The sequence below is a fragment of the Oncorhynchus nerka genome, linkage group LG20 (genome assembly GCF_034236695.1).
Source record: "Oncorhynchus nerka isolate Pitt River linkage group LG20, Oner_Uvic_2.0, whole genome shotgun sequence".
NCBI classification, from domain to species: domain Eukaryota; kingdom Metazoa; phylum Chordata; class Actinopteri; order Salmoniformes; family Salmonidae; genus Oncorhynchus; species Oncorhynchus nerka.
Window position 1 is genome coordinate 13868416 of NC_088415.1, and position 16983 is coordinate 13885398.

The 16983-nt window shown below is 41.2% G+C and overlaps 1 protein-coding gene across 1 annotated transcript in view; it reads left to right on the forward strand.

Annotated features, from left to right (window-relative positions):
* The window catches only part of LOC115101848 (plexin A3-like), a 237838-nt gene extending 232695 nt beyond the window's left edge, over positions 1-5143 (forward strand). Inside the window, 3 exon segments of the mRNA XM_065005252.1 lie at positions 366-578; positions 672-822; positions 1084-5143. Of these exon segments, the coding sequence (XP_064861324.1) occupies positions 366-578; positions 672-822; positions 1084-1179 (460 nt within the window). The 3' untranslated portion in view covers positions 1180-5143.
* The last annotated feature ends 11840 nt before the right edge of the window (positions 5144-16983 follow it).

Genomic DNA, 16983 nt, shown 5'->3' on the forward strand with positions numbered 1-16983 from the left:
TCTTAATTGGAAAATACAAAAATAAAATATTCCACAAAAAAAAAAGTAGATTTGTTTAAGACTACCACGAAATACTCTGTGTGACCCTGCATTGAAAGGATAAATAGGCCAATAGAACCCAGGCTGTAACTGTGCGCTTACTAAAAAATATTTTGGACCTGACTAAAACGTAACACATGGAAATTCATACGATTTTACCATACTGTACCATGTGTGACTATGACTGCTTTTAGTGCCTCAAAACTCTATTTGAGTAGTTTTTAGTTTCAACTATTGCATCAAGTGACACTCCAATACCAACTGTAACTCTTAAGATTCACCTGTAATGGTCCCATCTTTTTCTTTCTCTCCTCTCTGTCTGACAGTCTCCCCCTGCGGTTCTGGGTGAACGTGATCAAGAACCCCCAGTTTGTGTTTGACATCCATAAGAGCAGCATCACAGACGCCTGTCTGTCTGTGGTGGCCCAGACCTTCATGGACTCCTGCTCCACGTCAGAGCACCGCCTGGGCAAGGACTCACCCTCCAACAAGCTGCTGTATGCTAAAGACATCCCCAACTACAAGAGCTGGGTGGAGAGGTACACTTTCAGTTACCTTATTTGCTGTCATATTTAATTTTCTCTCAAAGAGTCTTAACACTGAGCACTCTTGTGTCTCTTTGCTTGTGTCAGGTACTACAGAGATATCAGTAAGATGCCTACCATCAGTGACCAGGACATGGATGCCTATCTGGTGGAGCAGTCTCGTCTCCATGGCACCGAGTTCAACACTCTCAGTGCTCTCAGTGAGCTCTACTTCTACATTAACAAGTACAAAGAGGAGGTAGGAGACACGGACCAACTCTATTCTTTATTTGACCTCAGATTGTAAAATGTATACTGAAATAAAATATTGTTGTATTTTACAGTAACTTACTGGTAGTCAGTTACCTGTAAGTTACTTTTTTTTTTTTATAATACAGTATGTTACCATTAAGTTACCGTAAAATCAACAGGATTTTTTTACGCTGTGATACCGAAATGTAATGCAATAAACAGTCTTGTTAATGTTGAGAGAAAAAAATTATCTCACTTTTGTGTTCAGATTTTGACCGCACTAGACAGGGATGGGTACTGCCGCAAACACAAGCTGCGACACAAACTGGAACAAGCCATTAACCTGATGTCGGGCAGCAGCTGAGGACAGAGGATGGAACAAGGGGTCGGGGGTCGGGGAGAGAAGTGGGAAATGGGGGTTTGGTTGAACTGGTGAACGGACCTGTGTTGGAGCATCCACAGCTTGTGCAAGTAAAAAGGGGGACATAAGACACTGGACAATCAACACAACGAACCACAGCACATTGAGCCCAATGTCTACAGACCAGATTCTGTGCCCAATATCCTCACTCCCTCAAACCTCTACCTGCCATTGCCAGTGAGACATTCGGAGTAGTTTTTTTCTCCACATTGGCCTTTTCAATGGCAGACTCTAGTAACTGCCTAATCTAATGGAAGAGGACTGCTGTGGATAACTACCAGATTCATTCCAATAGAGGCATACAGTAAGTTGCCTTGGAAACTGTGCTGAACTGCCAAGCTAGTGCCATGGGAAGAGTAGCTTTTGGTCTGCGATAATAATTGTACAAAATGCTGAAAAGTAACATTTAGGTGTGGACTGTAGATTTGATCTTGAAATGTATGGGTTTTACCACAAGTATGGTAAGGTACAAGTAGTAGACTATAACCTCTTGGCCCCAAAGGAAAGCCTTGAGGTTCTGTTTTGTTGTGTTAGGGTTGGAGGTTCAATGCTAGTACGTGATGAAGGAGGCAGGCAGTGTATGGCCAAAAGACACCAAATTCTAGAAGCATCAGAGGCCTGATTAAGTGACATAAATTGAGGGGTGTGTTGGGGCTGAGGGGTGGCCATCCCCCTCGTCTCTCAAATGCCATAGCTACAAAGCGCCTTTCTCTTTTTACTTTGTATTCGGGCCAAATGGATGTTTGCTGATGGCTCAGAGTCCAGAGTTTTAAAGCTTGCCTTTTGTGTTGCAGGAAGTGAAGCCCTTTCCTCATGGACGTTCCACCCTAGTGACTGTCCAGCTAATTGTACTCAGATCATTGTTTTAGTCTACTCCTCTGTGAATCTGATCTGTCAGGGTCCCAGGGGTTCCCGTCCAGAACTCAGGGCTACTGCTGTCGTGGAAACAACCCTTATAACCCATATCAAACATCCTAAAAGTAGTTGATCCATTAACAGCAATAGGTCTAGTAATAAAACAGCCAGCCATGTTTCATTAGATTACACACCAAAAAGACACAGTTCCCGTTAGAGACTCTCTATCTTACGATAATCGCTCTGTGAAAATTGTCTTTCTCTTCCCGATGTTTTGCCATTATTACAAATGACAGCTTGAGCATAATGTGTAACGCAACACCATAATGTGTAACGCAACACCATTATGTGTAACGCAACACCATAATGTGTAACGCAACACCATAATGTGTAACGCAACACCATAATGTGTAACACAACACCATTATGTGTAACGCAACACCAAACACAACAGACGGGATAACAGTATAGATTTTTATGTTTTAAATGCTGTCTAAATAAAATACTTGCTTATGTGTTCACTTCTGGTAGGTCATCCATGGTAGTTTATGGGGGGGGAAAGCCTCTATTTGCTCCCTATGTTATCATTACCATACTAGGCACTGTTCAGAAGAAGAGAGAGGTTACTGTGTTGAATACTGATTTCCAACCCAGGAGACCTTCATCCTTCATTTTGTTTACCCTACGGTCCCATAGAGCCAGTAGCAGTAGGCCGATCTGTAGGTTCTGATCAGATGGTAAATGCCCATTTTCTCTGTTGACTCCTTCCACGACAGACAGTAGAAGCTCTGTATTTTTCAGTAGTGGTACAGCAGCTGACTGTACACACACCCCTGTCCCCTCTCCATACTCCTCTCTCTGCTGGGAGGAAATACAGTCTGGTAGGCTTATACCTGAATATTATTTCAGTACATTTACATGGTTCTGAGTTCAGTCCTCTCCAACAATTAAGTATTTATTGTTTTGCCTTTATTTATTTCATATTTATTTTCATTTTACAAAAGAATGAAAACTCTTGTTTTGTACAGTGTTTGACTGAACGTACCTGAACACAGTTAATGTCCTCTGTACTACAGGTATACTGTATAAGTCTCTAACACCGTTGCAAGAGTCTTTTCAATGCCAATTCACACACAGGACCGGGTTCATTTAGGATACATTCGTACATTCAGTAAATAACAGCATTCCTTCACATCCATAACTGAAAAAGAAGACTGTGATCGCTACATCACGTGTTCAGTGACAACCGTGAGGAATGCAGACAGACCAAAGGAGGCACAGGGAAGAATCAAATGATCACTCTCTTGTCTTTGGGTTGAATAATGCCATTCGGCTTGACCCACACATTACAATACATTGTTAACCATAGATTCTATCATGTTTTAAATTTCAGGTACAAACACATCTTTAAAATATTTGTTCATTGAATAGGATAAAGCCTCAAATTACAATGTTCTCCCATAACTAATGGTAGACATATGTATTTCTACTACTAAAACCCAGAGGTTTGTGGTAGTCCAAATCCTGAATATAAATTCAGTATATCTAACAGTTCTTTTTATCCATAAAGTCCCCAAAGATTAAATACAATTTAGTAAATGAAACCAATACTTTGGTTTATCAATGTACAGGTGTTAACCCTTCTAGAGTCTAGATGCTGGGTGTTGTTTTGCGTTGGGACCTTAAACACAGTGACGCTCTGTTTTCTATGTAGATTAAATGGATCTGAAACTAACTAATTACTGTAGAATAATTAGGCTTGCTTATCAGTCCAGGAGCGAAAGAGCCATTAGTATACCTTTTCAAAACCCATTAAATCCACACCAGAAGAAATACTTATTTTTCTCCATGGAAGATACATATTGTAGATAAGCACCAAATCAATTTAGAATTTGGCCTTGGAACTCTGTGCGAAATACATTCTCAAATAAAACTGGAGCTCATTAGCATGTTAAGAGCTGCAGGAGGATAATTAAGGATAATAGGTTTCACCATCCTGGTGTTATTTTAGTGCAGAGAAATGGGGTCAGTGTATCTGGATCTAGGTCTGGTGTGGATCTCACCGTCCACTGTGTGTGAAAAGGACTCCGTCAGAAATGACTGGCAGCTTGCCAGAGCTGCCCTGTCAGCATTGCAGGTGTATTACAGGTATCAACGCTATGTTTGAGCCTCTTTCTACAATTATAGCTTATCATAAATCTGAAAGAGAACATCTTGAATTTTGACTTAGTACCTCTTGGTTAACGCCATCTCATAGGGTTTGAAACTGGTTAAAATAGTAAGTGCAACACGGTATCAGGTTTCTTGGGTGAAATCTGTAATCATATCCAAAGTAGGCCTACAGTTTGGCTACCTGCCATACGTCACTTGTAAACTAGTGAAGGCCAGGTGATTGGGCTGTGGAACTCAGAGCCACTGCAGACACGTCAGTACGTCTGGTTTTGTAATGTTGTATAAACAGGAAGATAAAAAAGCACCTGTAACATGTAAGGAAGAAAAGAGTGAGTGCACACCTGTGATGTTTCTAAGTAGATACTGTAGAACTATTACATTATAGTCGGTGTTCTAGTAAAAAACAAAAACATTTGTCTCAGATAAATTGATTCTAATTTATTTGTTGGTTTTGTCTGTTTATCCCAAATGTTTTAATCGATTTAACGTAACAAACTTGTTTACAGCTTCAAAGATATATGGAATTTATTAACTTAGTCTGAAGAGGAAGTAGCTTTGTGACTGACTGGCTGATTGACTGACGGATGATTGCTCTGCCTAGTCCTTAATTCTATATAAATATATAAATATATTTTGTATAATTATTTGTTTAAAATGTTTCTTTCTAAATTATTGTTTTTGGTTTTATATTTTATTATGTTACTTTGAAGGAGTAGGAATGAGTCCTTTAAAACGCTGGCTACAATGAAGTGTTTTGTATATATTTGCACTTTTTTTTACTCGGTCGGAGAGGTTTTTGAAAGATTGGATTCTAACTTAATGTTGAAATGACAAGCATGGTGTTTTGTTTTGCTAATTAAAATATGTGGATGATGCTGTATGTTCTTGAACGTTTCATTTGTGTACTATCCTCCAGGATTATTTTCTCTGAACAACTCAATGTTTGAATTCAAATAAAGGCAAGTGTTTTAGTAAAATATCCACACAAATGATCCAAAGTGGACCCCGTATGTTATCTTCAGTATCCTTACTTTGCTCCTTAAGTACTTAAACCACTGTTGCAACACTAACAGATAGATCAGATCACAGTCCGAGAATGTTACGTTTGAAATGATCAGTGGTGATGTGAGAATGTTACATTTGAGCATGTAATCTGAAACCTATTTTTAGAGGATTGCAGTTATCTATCCCATCAGATTACCATCTCTATCATGAAAGGAGGATATGGTGCTTTCTTTTCTGACTCACTGGATTAAAAACAGAAGATTTAGTAAACACCTCCAGCAATTCATCTTAGATCAGAGGGAGAGATGCGATTGGAGACAGTTTTATGTACAGGGATTTCCATATTCACACATAATAAAAAACAGATTCAAGACATAAGGATGGGCACTTGGGGTACAGGTATGCATTGAAACAGAATTTAGGTGTGGAATATAAAATAAAATAGTTCCAGAATCCTCAACTTCATTAATTAGGACAGCAGATCAAAGTTGTAGAACATCAAGCAGGATTGTAAACAAAGATGAGAAACATCATTACAAAGATATTCCCCCTCTGAATAGAACATGAACCAATTTTGGCAGGGTGGGATATTATTCATATTAGGGATTGTGAATTGATGTACATTACCAGTCAAAAGTTTGGACACACCTACTCATACAAGGGTTTTTCTTTATTTTTACTATTTTCTACATTGTAGAATAATAGTGAAGACAATAAAACTATGAAATAACACATGGAACCAAGTAGCCACCCTTTGCCTTGATGACAGCTTTGCACACTGTTGGCATTCTCTCAACCAGCTTCACCCAAAATGCTTTTCCAACAGTCTTGAAGGAGTTCCCACTTATGCTGAGCACTTGTTGGCTGCTCTGCCTTCACTCTGCGGTCTTGAGTTCTAAATAAATGTCCTTGAATTCTAAATAAATCACAGATAGTGTCACAGGCACCCCCACACCATCACACCTCCTCCTCCGTGCTTCACAGTGGGAACCACACATGCGGAGATCATCTGTTCACCAACTCTGCGTCTCACAAAGACAGTAGTGGTTTCTTTGCAGCAATTCAACCATGAAGTCCTGATTCACGCAGTCTTCTCTGAACAGTTGATGTTGAGATGTGTCTGTTACTTGAACTCTGTGAGGCATTTATTTGGGCTGCAATTTCTGAGGCTGATAACTCTAATGAACCTATACTCTGCAGCAGAGATAACTCTGGGTCTTCCATTCCTGTGGTGGTCCTCATGAGAGCCAGTTTCATCATAGCGCTTGATGGTTTTTGCGACTGAAAAATCTTGACATTTTCCAGATTGACTGACCTCCGTCTTAAAGTAATGATGGACTGTCGTTTCTCTTTGCTTATTTGAGATGGTCTTGCTATAATATGGACTTGGTATTGAAATGCATTCCAGTTGACTACCTCATGAAGCTGGAGAGAATACCAAGAGTGTGCAAAGCTGTCATCAAGGAGTTTTGATGTTTTCACTATTATTCTACAATGCAGAAAATAGTAAAAATAAAGAAAAACCCTTGAATGAGTAAGAAGGGGCCAAACTTTTGACTGGTACTGTACATTTTCTATTTTTGTTTAATAAACGTTTAACAGTTTATTGGGGATTTGTATAAGGATTATGATTTTATGACATTGAATGAGGGACTAATCGTAGCATAATTTCCTAGAGCCATCTGCAGTACAGTAGCTTATAGGGCAATTTCATATTTTTCTCTCTCCAAATCATGGCATGTCAGTTATACATGAATATTAGTCTCGATGAAAACCTATTTTCTGAAACTTTGCAGAAATGTTTTAAAAGCCATATTTTACTGTTGTATTCAGCACACGTGACAAATAAACATACAATTTCAAAACTTCAGACACTAATTAGAATATATTTTATTGGTCATGAAATGTTCATAGTACATTGAGAGGAGTTACTGCTTTCAAAACATAAAAAAAAAGAATTGGCAAAAATAGAGTTACGAGGTTTTAATCAGACACTGACGATATACACATACCTCTACAAATCAATGGTGACTCACCTTTTCACTGGCTGATATTTCTGAGAATAGAAGTAACACATTCATGAATATTTATGTGTGAGAAGGTGCAACTTCTGAGGAGGGATAAATCGAGTGAGAGCTGAAGAGCCGCTCCTTCAGACTAAAGGGAAGGATTACTGAGAAAGAGGGGAAAACAGACAGGGTTTATAAATAAGTAATGCATGCTGTGGGTGCTCATTAGCAGAGCACTGTCAATCCTAAGGGGAACAGAAATATGTGACTGCAAAAACACAAAATAACTGCACACACAAGCACAGCTTCTATACCCCCGTCTCCAAAACACACACCTAAAGCACCAGCCACCACTGCTCCCCCATTAAATCAAATGTTATTTGTCACATGCTTCGTAAACAACAGGTGTAGACTAACAGTGAAATGCTTCCTTATAGCTCATCCCAACAATGCAGAGAGAAAGAAAATAGAGAAATAATAAATAGAGAAAACTAAAACACGTAATAATGAAAGTAATAATAAATACACAATGAGTCATGATAACTTGGTTTTATACACGGGGTACCAGTACTGAGTTGATATGCAGGGGTACCAGTACTGAGTTGATATGCAGGGGTACCAGTACTGAGTTGATATGCAGGGGTACCAGTACTGAGTTGATATGCAGGGGTACCAGTACTGAGTTGATATGCAGGGGTATCAGTACTGAGTTGATATGCAGGGGTACCAGTACTGAGTTGATATGCAGGGGTACCAGTACTGAGTTGATATGCAGGGGTACCAGTACTGAGTTGATATGCAGGGGTACCAGTACTGAGTTGATATGCAGGGGTACCAGTACTGAGTTGATATGCAGGGATACCAGTACTAAGTTGATGTGCAGGGGTACCAGTACGGAGTTGATATGCAGGGATACCAGTACTAAGTTGATGTGCAGGGGTACCAGTACTGAGTTGATATGCAGGGGTACCAGTACTGAGTTGATATGCAGGGGTACCAGTACTGAGTTGATATGCAGGGGTACCAGTACTAAGTTGATGTGCAGGGGTACCAGTACTGAGTTGATATGCAGGGGTACCAGTACTGAGTTGATATGCAGGGGTACCAGTACTGAGTTGATATGCAGGGGTACCAGTACTGAGTTGATATGCAGGGGTACCAGTACTAAGTTGATGTGCAGGGGTACCAGTACTGAGCTGATATGCAGGGGTACCAGTACTGAGTTGATATGCAGGGGTACCAGTACTGAGTTGATATGCAGGGGTACCAGTACTGAGTTGATATGCAGGGGTACCAGTACTGAGTTGATATGCAGGGGTACCAGTACTGAGTTGATATGCAGGGGTACCAGGTCATTGAGGTAGATACAGTGCATCTGGAAAGTATTCTAATACCTTTTACCTAATACCTTTTTTGCACTATTGGTTAGAGCCTGTAAGTAAGCATTTCACTGTTGTATTCAGCACACCGTGACAAATAAACTTTGATTTGATTTGATTAGATTTTTTTCAGACCCCTTGACTTATTCCACATTTTGTTACGTTACAGCCTTATTTTCCTCATCAATCTACACACAATACCCATAATGACAAAGCAAAAACGTTTTTTTAGAAACGTTTGCTAATTTATCAAATAACATAAACGGAATATTACATTTACATAAGTACTCAGACCCTTTACTCAGTAGTTTGTTGAAGCACCTTTGGCAGCGATTACAGCCTAGAGTCTTCTTGGGTATAACGCTACAAGCTTGGCACACCTGTATTTGGGGAGTTTCTCCCATTCTTCTCTGCAGATCCTCTTAAGCTCTGTCAGGTTGAATGTGGAGCGTTGCTGCACAGCTATTTTCAGGTCTCTCTAGAGATGTTCGATCGGGTTCAAGTCCGGACTCTGGCTGAGCCACTCAAGGACATTCAGAGACTTGTCCCGAAGCCACTCCTGCGTTGTCTTGGATGTGTGCTTAGGGTTGTTGTCCTGTTGGAAGGTGAACCTTCATCAAGAATCTCTCTCTACTTTGCTCTCTACTTTTTTCATTTTTCCCTCGATCATGACTAGTCTCCCAGTCCCTGCCGCTGAAAAACATCCCCACAGCATGATGCTGCCACCACCATGCTTCACCGTAGGGATGGTGCCAGGTTTCCACCAGGCGTGACGATTGGCATTCAGCCCAAAGAGTTCAATCTTGGCTTCATCAGACCAGAGAATCTTGTTTCTCATGGTCTGAGAGTCTTTTAGCTGCCTTTTGGCAAACTCCAAGCGGGCTGTCATGTGCCTTTTCCTGAGGAGGGGCTTCTGTCTGGCCACTCTACCATAAAGGCCTGATTGGTGGAGGGCTGCAGAGATGGCTGTCCTTCTGGAAGGTTCTCCCATTTTCACAGAGGAACTTTAGAGCTCTGTCAGACTGACCATCTGGTTCTTGGTCACCTCCTTGTCCAAGGCCCTTCTCCCCTGATTTCTCAGTTTTGGCTGCCGGCCAGCTCTAGGCAGAGTCTTGGTGGTTCCAAACTTCTTCCATTCAAGAATGATGGAGGCCACTGTATTCTTGGGGACCTTCAATGTTGCAGAAATGTTTTGGTACCCTTCCTCAGATCTGTGCCTCGACACAATCCTGTCTCGTAGCTCTACGGACAATTCCTTCAACCTCATGGCTTGGTTTTTGCTCTGACATTCACTGTCAACTGTGGGACCTTACAGGTGTGTGCCTTTCCAAATCATGTCCAATCAATTGAATTGGACTCTGATCAAGTTATATAAACATCTCAAGGATGATCAATGGAAACAGGATACACCTGAGCTCAATTTCAAGTCTCATAGCAAAGGGTCTGAATACTTATGTAAACAAAAATAATAATAAATTAACAAACATTTCTAAAAACCTGTTATTGCTTTGTCATTATGGGGTATTGTGTGTAAATTGTGGGAAACATTTTTTTAAATCCATTTTATAATAAAGCTGAAACGTAACAAAATGTGGACAAAGGGGTCTGAATACTTTCCGAATGCACTATATGTAATAATAACTAGGAATAAAGTGACAGATCATAAGCAGTAGCAGCAATGCATGTGATAAGTTTTAAAAAATTGGGCAAAAATGGTCAATGCAAAAAGTCCAGGAAGCTATTTGGTTAACTATTAACTAACTATTTAGCAGTCATATGGCTTGGGGGGTAAAAGCTACTCAGGGTCCTGTTGGTTCTAGACTTGGTGCATTGGGACCGCTTACCGAGAACAGACTGTGACTTGGGTGGCTTAGACCTTTTTTAGGGCCTTCCTCTGATACCGGCTGGTATAGAGGTCCTGGATGGCAGGGCGATGCAGCCAGACAAAATGCTGTCAATGCTGCAGCTGTAGAACTTTTTGAGTTTCTGGGGGCACATTCCAAATCTTTTCAGCCTCCTGAGAGGAAACTGGTGTTGTCATGCACTCTTCAATACTGTGTTGGTGTGTGTGGACCATGATAGATTCTTAGTGATGTGGACACTGAGGAACTTGAAGCTCTTCACCCGCTCCACTACAGCCCTGTCAGTGTGAATGGGGGAGTACTCGGCCCGCCGTTTCCTGTAGTCCACTATCAGCTCCTTTGTCTTGCTGATGTTGAGGGAGAGGTTGTTGTCCTGGCACCACACTGCCAGGTCTCTGACCTCCTCTCTATAGGCTGTCTCATCGTTGTGAACAAACGTAATGATGGTGTTGGAGTGGTGCGAGGCCCACAGTCATGGGTGAACAGGGAGTGCAGGAAGGGACTAAGCACACACCTCTGGAGGACTCCCCATGTTGAGGGTCAGTATGTGTTGTTCACTACCCTCACCACCCGGGGCGGCCCGTCAGGAAGGCCAGGATCCAGTTGCAGACGGAGGTGTTCAGTCCCAGGGTCCTTAGCTTAGTGATGATAGGTGTTCCTCTTGTCCAGGTGGGAAAGGGCAGTGTGGAGTGCAATAGAGATTGTGTCATACTGTATGTGGATCTGTTGGGGAAATATGCGTATTGAAGTGGGTCCAGGGTGTCTGGGATGATAGTGTTGATGTGAGCCATGACCAGTCTTTCAAAGCATTTCAGGGCTACAGATGTTAGTGCTATGGGGCAATAGTCATTTAGACAGGTTAACTTGGCGTTCTTGAGCATAGGGACTATGGTCGTCTGCTTGAAACATGTAGGTATTACAGACTGGGTCAGGGAGAGGTTGAAAATGTCAGTGAAGACACTTGCCAGCTGGTCAGCGCATGCTCTGAGTACACGTCCTGGTTCTCCGTCTGGCCCTACAGCTGTGTTAACCTGTTTAAAAGTGTTAACATGTTTAAAAAGTCTTTCCCACATCAGATATGGAGAGTGTAACAGGAAACAGCAGAGGGAACACCCCCCTATCCACATCGATGGAACAGTAGTGGAGAGGGTAGCAAGTTTTAAGTTCCTCGGCATACACATCACAGACAAACTGAATTGGTCCACTCACACTGACAGCGTCGTGAAGAAGGCGCAGCAGCGCCTCTTCAACCTCAGGAGGCTGAAGAAATTCGGCTTGTCACCAAAAGCACTCACAAACTTCTACAGATGCACAATCGAGAGCATCCTGGCGGGCTGTATCACCGCCTGGTACGGCAACTGCTCCGCCCTCAACCGTAAGGCTCTCCAGAGGGTAGTGAGGTCTGCACAACGCATCACCGGGGGCAAACTACCTGCCCTCCAGGACACCTACACCACCCGATGTTACAGGAAGGCCATAAAGATCATCAAGGACATCAACCACCGAACCACTGCCTGTTCACCCCGCTATCATCCAGAAGGCGAGGTCAGTACAGGTGCATCAAAGCTGGGACTGAGAGACTGAAAAACAGCTTCTATCTCAAGGCTATCAGACTGTTAAACAGCCACCATTGAGTGGCTGCTGCCAACACACTGTCATTGACACTGACCCAACTCCAGCCACTTTAATAATGGGAATTGATGGGAAATGATGTAAATATATCACTAGCCACTTTAAACAATGCTACCTTATATAATGTTACTTACCCTACATTATTCATCTCATATGCATACGTATATACTGTACTCTACATCATCGACTGCATCCTTATGTAATACATGTATCACTAGCCACTTTAACTATGCCACTTTGTTTACTTTGTCTACATACTCATCTCATATGTATATACTGTACTCGATACCATCTACTGTATGCTGCTCTGTACCATCACTCACTCATATATCCTTATGTACATATTCTTTATCCCCTTACACTGTGTATAAGACAGTAGTTTTAGAATTGTTAGTTAGATTACTTGTTGGTTATCACTGCATTGTCGGAACTAGAAGCACAAGCATTTCGCTACACTCGCATTAACATCTGCTAACCATGTGTATGTGACAAATAAAATTTGATTTGATTTGATTTGATTTGTAACCACAAGGTCATCCAGAACAGCTGGTGCTCTCATGCATGGTTCGGTGTTGCTTGCCTTGAAGCGAGCATAGAAGACATTTAGCTCGTCTGGTAAGCTCGCGTCACTGGGCAGCTCGCCGCTGGGTGTCCCTTTTTAATGCATGATAGTTTGCAAGCCCTGCCACATCCAACAAGTGTCAGAGCCGGTGTAGTAGAATTCAATCTTAGTCCTGTATTGACGCTTTGCCTGTTTGATGGTTCATTGGAGGGTGTTGCGGGATATCTTATAGTGTCCCGCTCCTTGAAAGTGGCAGCTCTAGCCTTTAGCTCAGTGTGGATGTTGTCTGTAATCCATGGCTTCTGGTTGGGATATGTACAGTACATACGTACGGTCACTGTGGTGACGACGTCGTTGATGCACTTGTTAAGGGGGAGATCTTTGTATGAGAGATATCTTTGTATGTGTTTGTGTGTTTGTGTGTGGAGTAAAGGTGATCTATAGCTTTTTTGCCTCTAGTTGCACAGGTGACATGCTGGTAGAAATTAGGTAAAATGAATTTCAGTTTTCCTGCATTAAAATCACTGGCCACTAGGAGCACCACCTCTGGGTGAGCATTTTCTTGTTTACTTATTGCCCTATACAGCTCATTGAGTGTGGTCTTAGAGCCAACATCGGTTTCTAGTGGAAAATAGACAGCTACAAAAAATATATATGAAAACTCTCTTTGTAAATAGTATGGTCTACAGCTTATCATGAGATTTTCCAACTCAGGCAAGCAAGAACTTTGAGACTTCCTTAATATTAGAGAACGTGCACCAACTGGTTAAAAAAGAGACACACACCTCCCCCTTGAGCTTAGCTGACGCTGTCGTTCTGTCCTGCCATAGAAAACCAGCCAAATATATATTATCCATGTCTTTGTTCATCCGCGACTGAACAAATATTTGACAGTTCTTCAGGTCCCGTTGATAGGGAAGTCTTGAACAGAGCTCGTCCAGTTTGTTCTCTAGTGACTGTTCATGATTGCCTCTGACTCGTTGAAGTACAAATCTTCATCCAAATCGAGTTTAGTGATCGCTGTTCTAAAGTTCAAAAGCTCTTTTTGGCCGTAGGAAATGATGGCGGAAACATGTACAACAAAAAGTTTAAAAATCTGAGCAAAAAAAAAACACAAAATGGCAGAATTGATCAGGAGCCTGTAAAAAGTTGCAGCACCATTGCAAATCACATTCCTGGCTGGGAGACTCCAGTACACTTTTCACCTCTGTAGTCTATGAAGCCACTGTGTAACTTATTCAGTTTAAATGAGACTCCAGCAGAGTGAGGAGGATATTGCTGTCTGATGCCGCGGGCCACAAGCGCCGCCTCACAGAAGCTCGAGGTTTTAATAATGGTGATGTGTTTTAGCAGGTCTGTGTACAAATGTTATAAAGGTCAATTGTGTTTTCATCTTGAAATCAACTGAGGGGGCAAATCTCTGCATCCATGACCTTTAGATATAATTATATGATTCAGATGTTGTATCTATTAAAATTACTTTTATTACGTATACTGAAGTTGTTGTGAGACACTATTATTAAAGGGAGAGCCATCCAGATGTCTAGGATGGGGACAGATAGAGAACCACTCTACCAGTAGCTATGGCTTGGACAGAAATAAGCCAAATGGATATCAAGGGATTACACAGTCCAAAACAAGCAGGCCCTCAGAGGTACTACTAAAGGTAGTTACTGTTTCTATAGCAATAGATTCCACCAGGACACGCCCCAACCCTGGTGATGCTGTCCTGACAAGGAAGAGCAGGCAAGATGGTTTAGTGAATCTGAGCCAATAGCTGTTTACGAAAACACTGACTTGTAAATTCTAAGTGTATGTGGACATGTTGGGGACTGAGGGAGAAAATAATTGAGGTGCAGTTTATAAAAATATTTAAAACCATGAATAAAATAAATGTAGAATAATCAAGAAGGTTGGATAATGCTTGTGGTGAAAATGAAATGGAATGATACAACTGCTAAAAAAGGTGATGTTTTCAGAATTCACATTCAGCCTCTTACTGTCAGACAGCGGTCACATTTAAAAATCATATACCAGGGTGTTCTATGAATTATTCAGAAGAATGCCTCTGCACAATTACAGAGGCCAAATCATTTATCTCCTGTGTAATCTCTGGATAGGTAAGAAATATTTTTATCCATCCAACTCAATTCCTTCTCTGTGACACAGAACTACTTAGTCCGTGCTACATAACGGTTTCTCAGGGGTTAGTTTTCTGGGGGCACATTTTTTTTTTTATCTCTATGCTCTGTGTCCGTTCCACTTACCCAGGATCAGGTCTGAAGAAGCCCCAGTTAGCTGTCAGGATGGATGGAGCCAGGGATTCTGGATGCATCTTTCTGTCATTGCGGGCCTAATATAATCGCAATTCACAGGCGTGAGACACTGCTTCAGAACCACTCTGGGAAATTAAAAAATGCCTTCGGCCTCCAATCACATTGTTAGACAGTCAGCCTCCAACATACCCACATACACTCCATTGTATTGATCTGGGATCTGCGTTTCACTTTTTCTCTCTGTATTCAGCTCCATAGATTTTCTGATTAATGAACATGGAGTCGTATGAGCGACATACAAAAGAAGGGAGGAGACTTAAAACGGCAATGAGACTGTATGTCTCATTCACTTAAAGCGATAGAGAGACGTGTTAACAGCCTTGCCCAATCATGTTGCTGTTATGAATGAGGTTGCATCCAATTAGGTAATGGCCATTTAAAATACACAATGCCATTAGTAATCCAAATCAATTTGGATAAAGAATGAGAATTTAATCGAATGCTATTTCCATTTCTTATTGACTGTTTGATAGAATTACCAGTGCAGAATGATAATGACGCAGCAGGTCCTCCACCAACCTGTATGATACACTAACCTGCTGTATCTCTTTGTGCCAGTTGACTACCCCTTGCATCATTTACTGATATAGGGACATAAACACAGAAATAAGCAAGGCACTGCCAAACAGTAAATTAACTCAATGGTTCTATGATAGACTATTTACCATTCGGTCTATCATAGAACCACTGAGTTAATTTACCATTCAGTCTATCATAGAACCACTGAGTTTATTTACCATTCAGTCTATCATAGAACCACTGAGTTAATTTACCATTCAGTCTATCATAGAACCACTGAGTTTATTTACCATTCAGTCTATCATAGAACCACTGAGTTTATTTACCATTCAGTCTATCATAGAACCACTGAGTTTATTTACCATTCAGTCTATCATAGAACCACTGAGTTAATTTACCATTCAGTCTATCATAGAACCATTGAGTTTGTTTGTTGGGAGGGGGGGGGATAGGGGGGACATCTTCCCTCTTTCTTTCTACGTGTCCTTGTTCTGTATGTCGTGTTTTGTATTATTTGTTTTGTACCCAGAACTCTGGGTCTTGTTGTTCCTGTCTGCTCTTTGATGTTTAGATAAGAATTGTATACCTGGCATGTATACCTATACACCATTCTGGTGTGTGTTTAATAAAAATATTTGAAACAAAAAAACTCAATGTTCTATGATTTTTATGTATTTATTTTTTATTTAACCTTTATTTAACCAGGTAAGCTAGTTGAGAACAAGTTCTCATTTACAACTGCAACCTGGCCAAGATAAAGCAAAGCAGTGTGACACAAACAACAAAACAGAGTTACACATGGAATAAACAAACGTACAGTCAATAACACAATAGAAAAAAAGAAAGTCTATATACTGTGTGTGGAAATGGTGTGAGGAGGTAAGGCAATAAATAGGCCATAGTAGCATGTAATTTCAATTTAGCAAATAAACAACGGAGTGATAGATGTGCAGATGATGGTGTGCAAGTAGAAATACTGGTGTGCAAAAGAGCAGAAAAGTAAATAAAAACAATATGGGGATGAGGTAGGTAGATTGGATGGGCTATTTACAGATGGACTATGTACAGCTGCAGCGATCAGTTCGCTACTTGGATAGCTGATGTTTAAAGTTAGTGAGGGAAATATAAGTCTCCAGCTTCAGCAATTTTTGCAATTCGTTCCAGTCATTGGCAGTAGAGAACTGGAAGGAAAGGCGGCCAAAGGGGGTGTTGGCTTTGGGGATGACCAGTGAGATATACCTGCTGGAACGCGTGCTACGGGTGGGTGTTGTTATTGTGACCAGTGAGCTGAGATAAGGCGGAGCTTTACCTAGCAAAGACTTATAGATGACCAGGAGCCAGTTGGTCTGGTGACGAATATGTAGCGAGGGCCAGCCGATTAGAGCATACAGGTCTCAGTGGTGGGTAGTATATGGG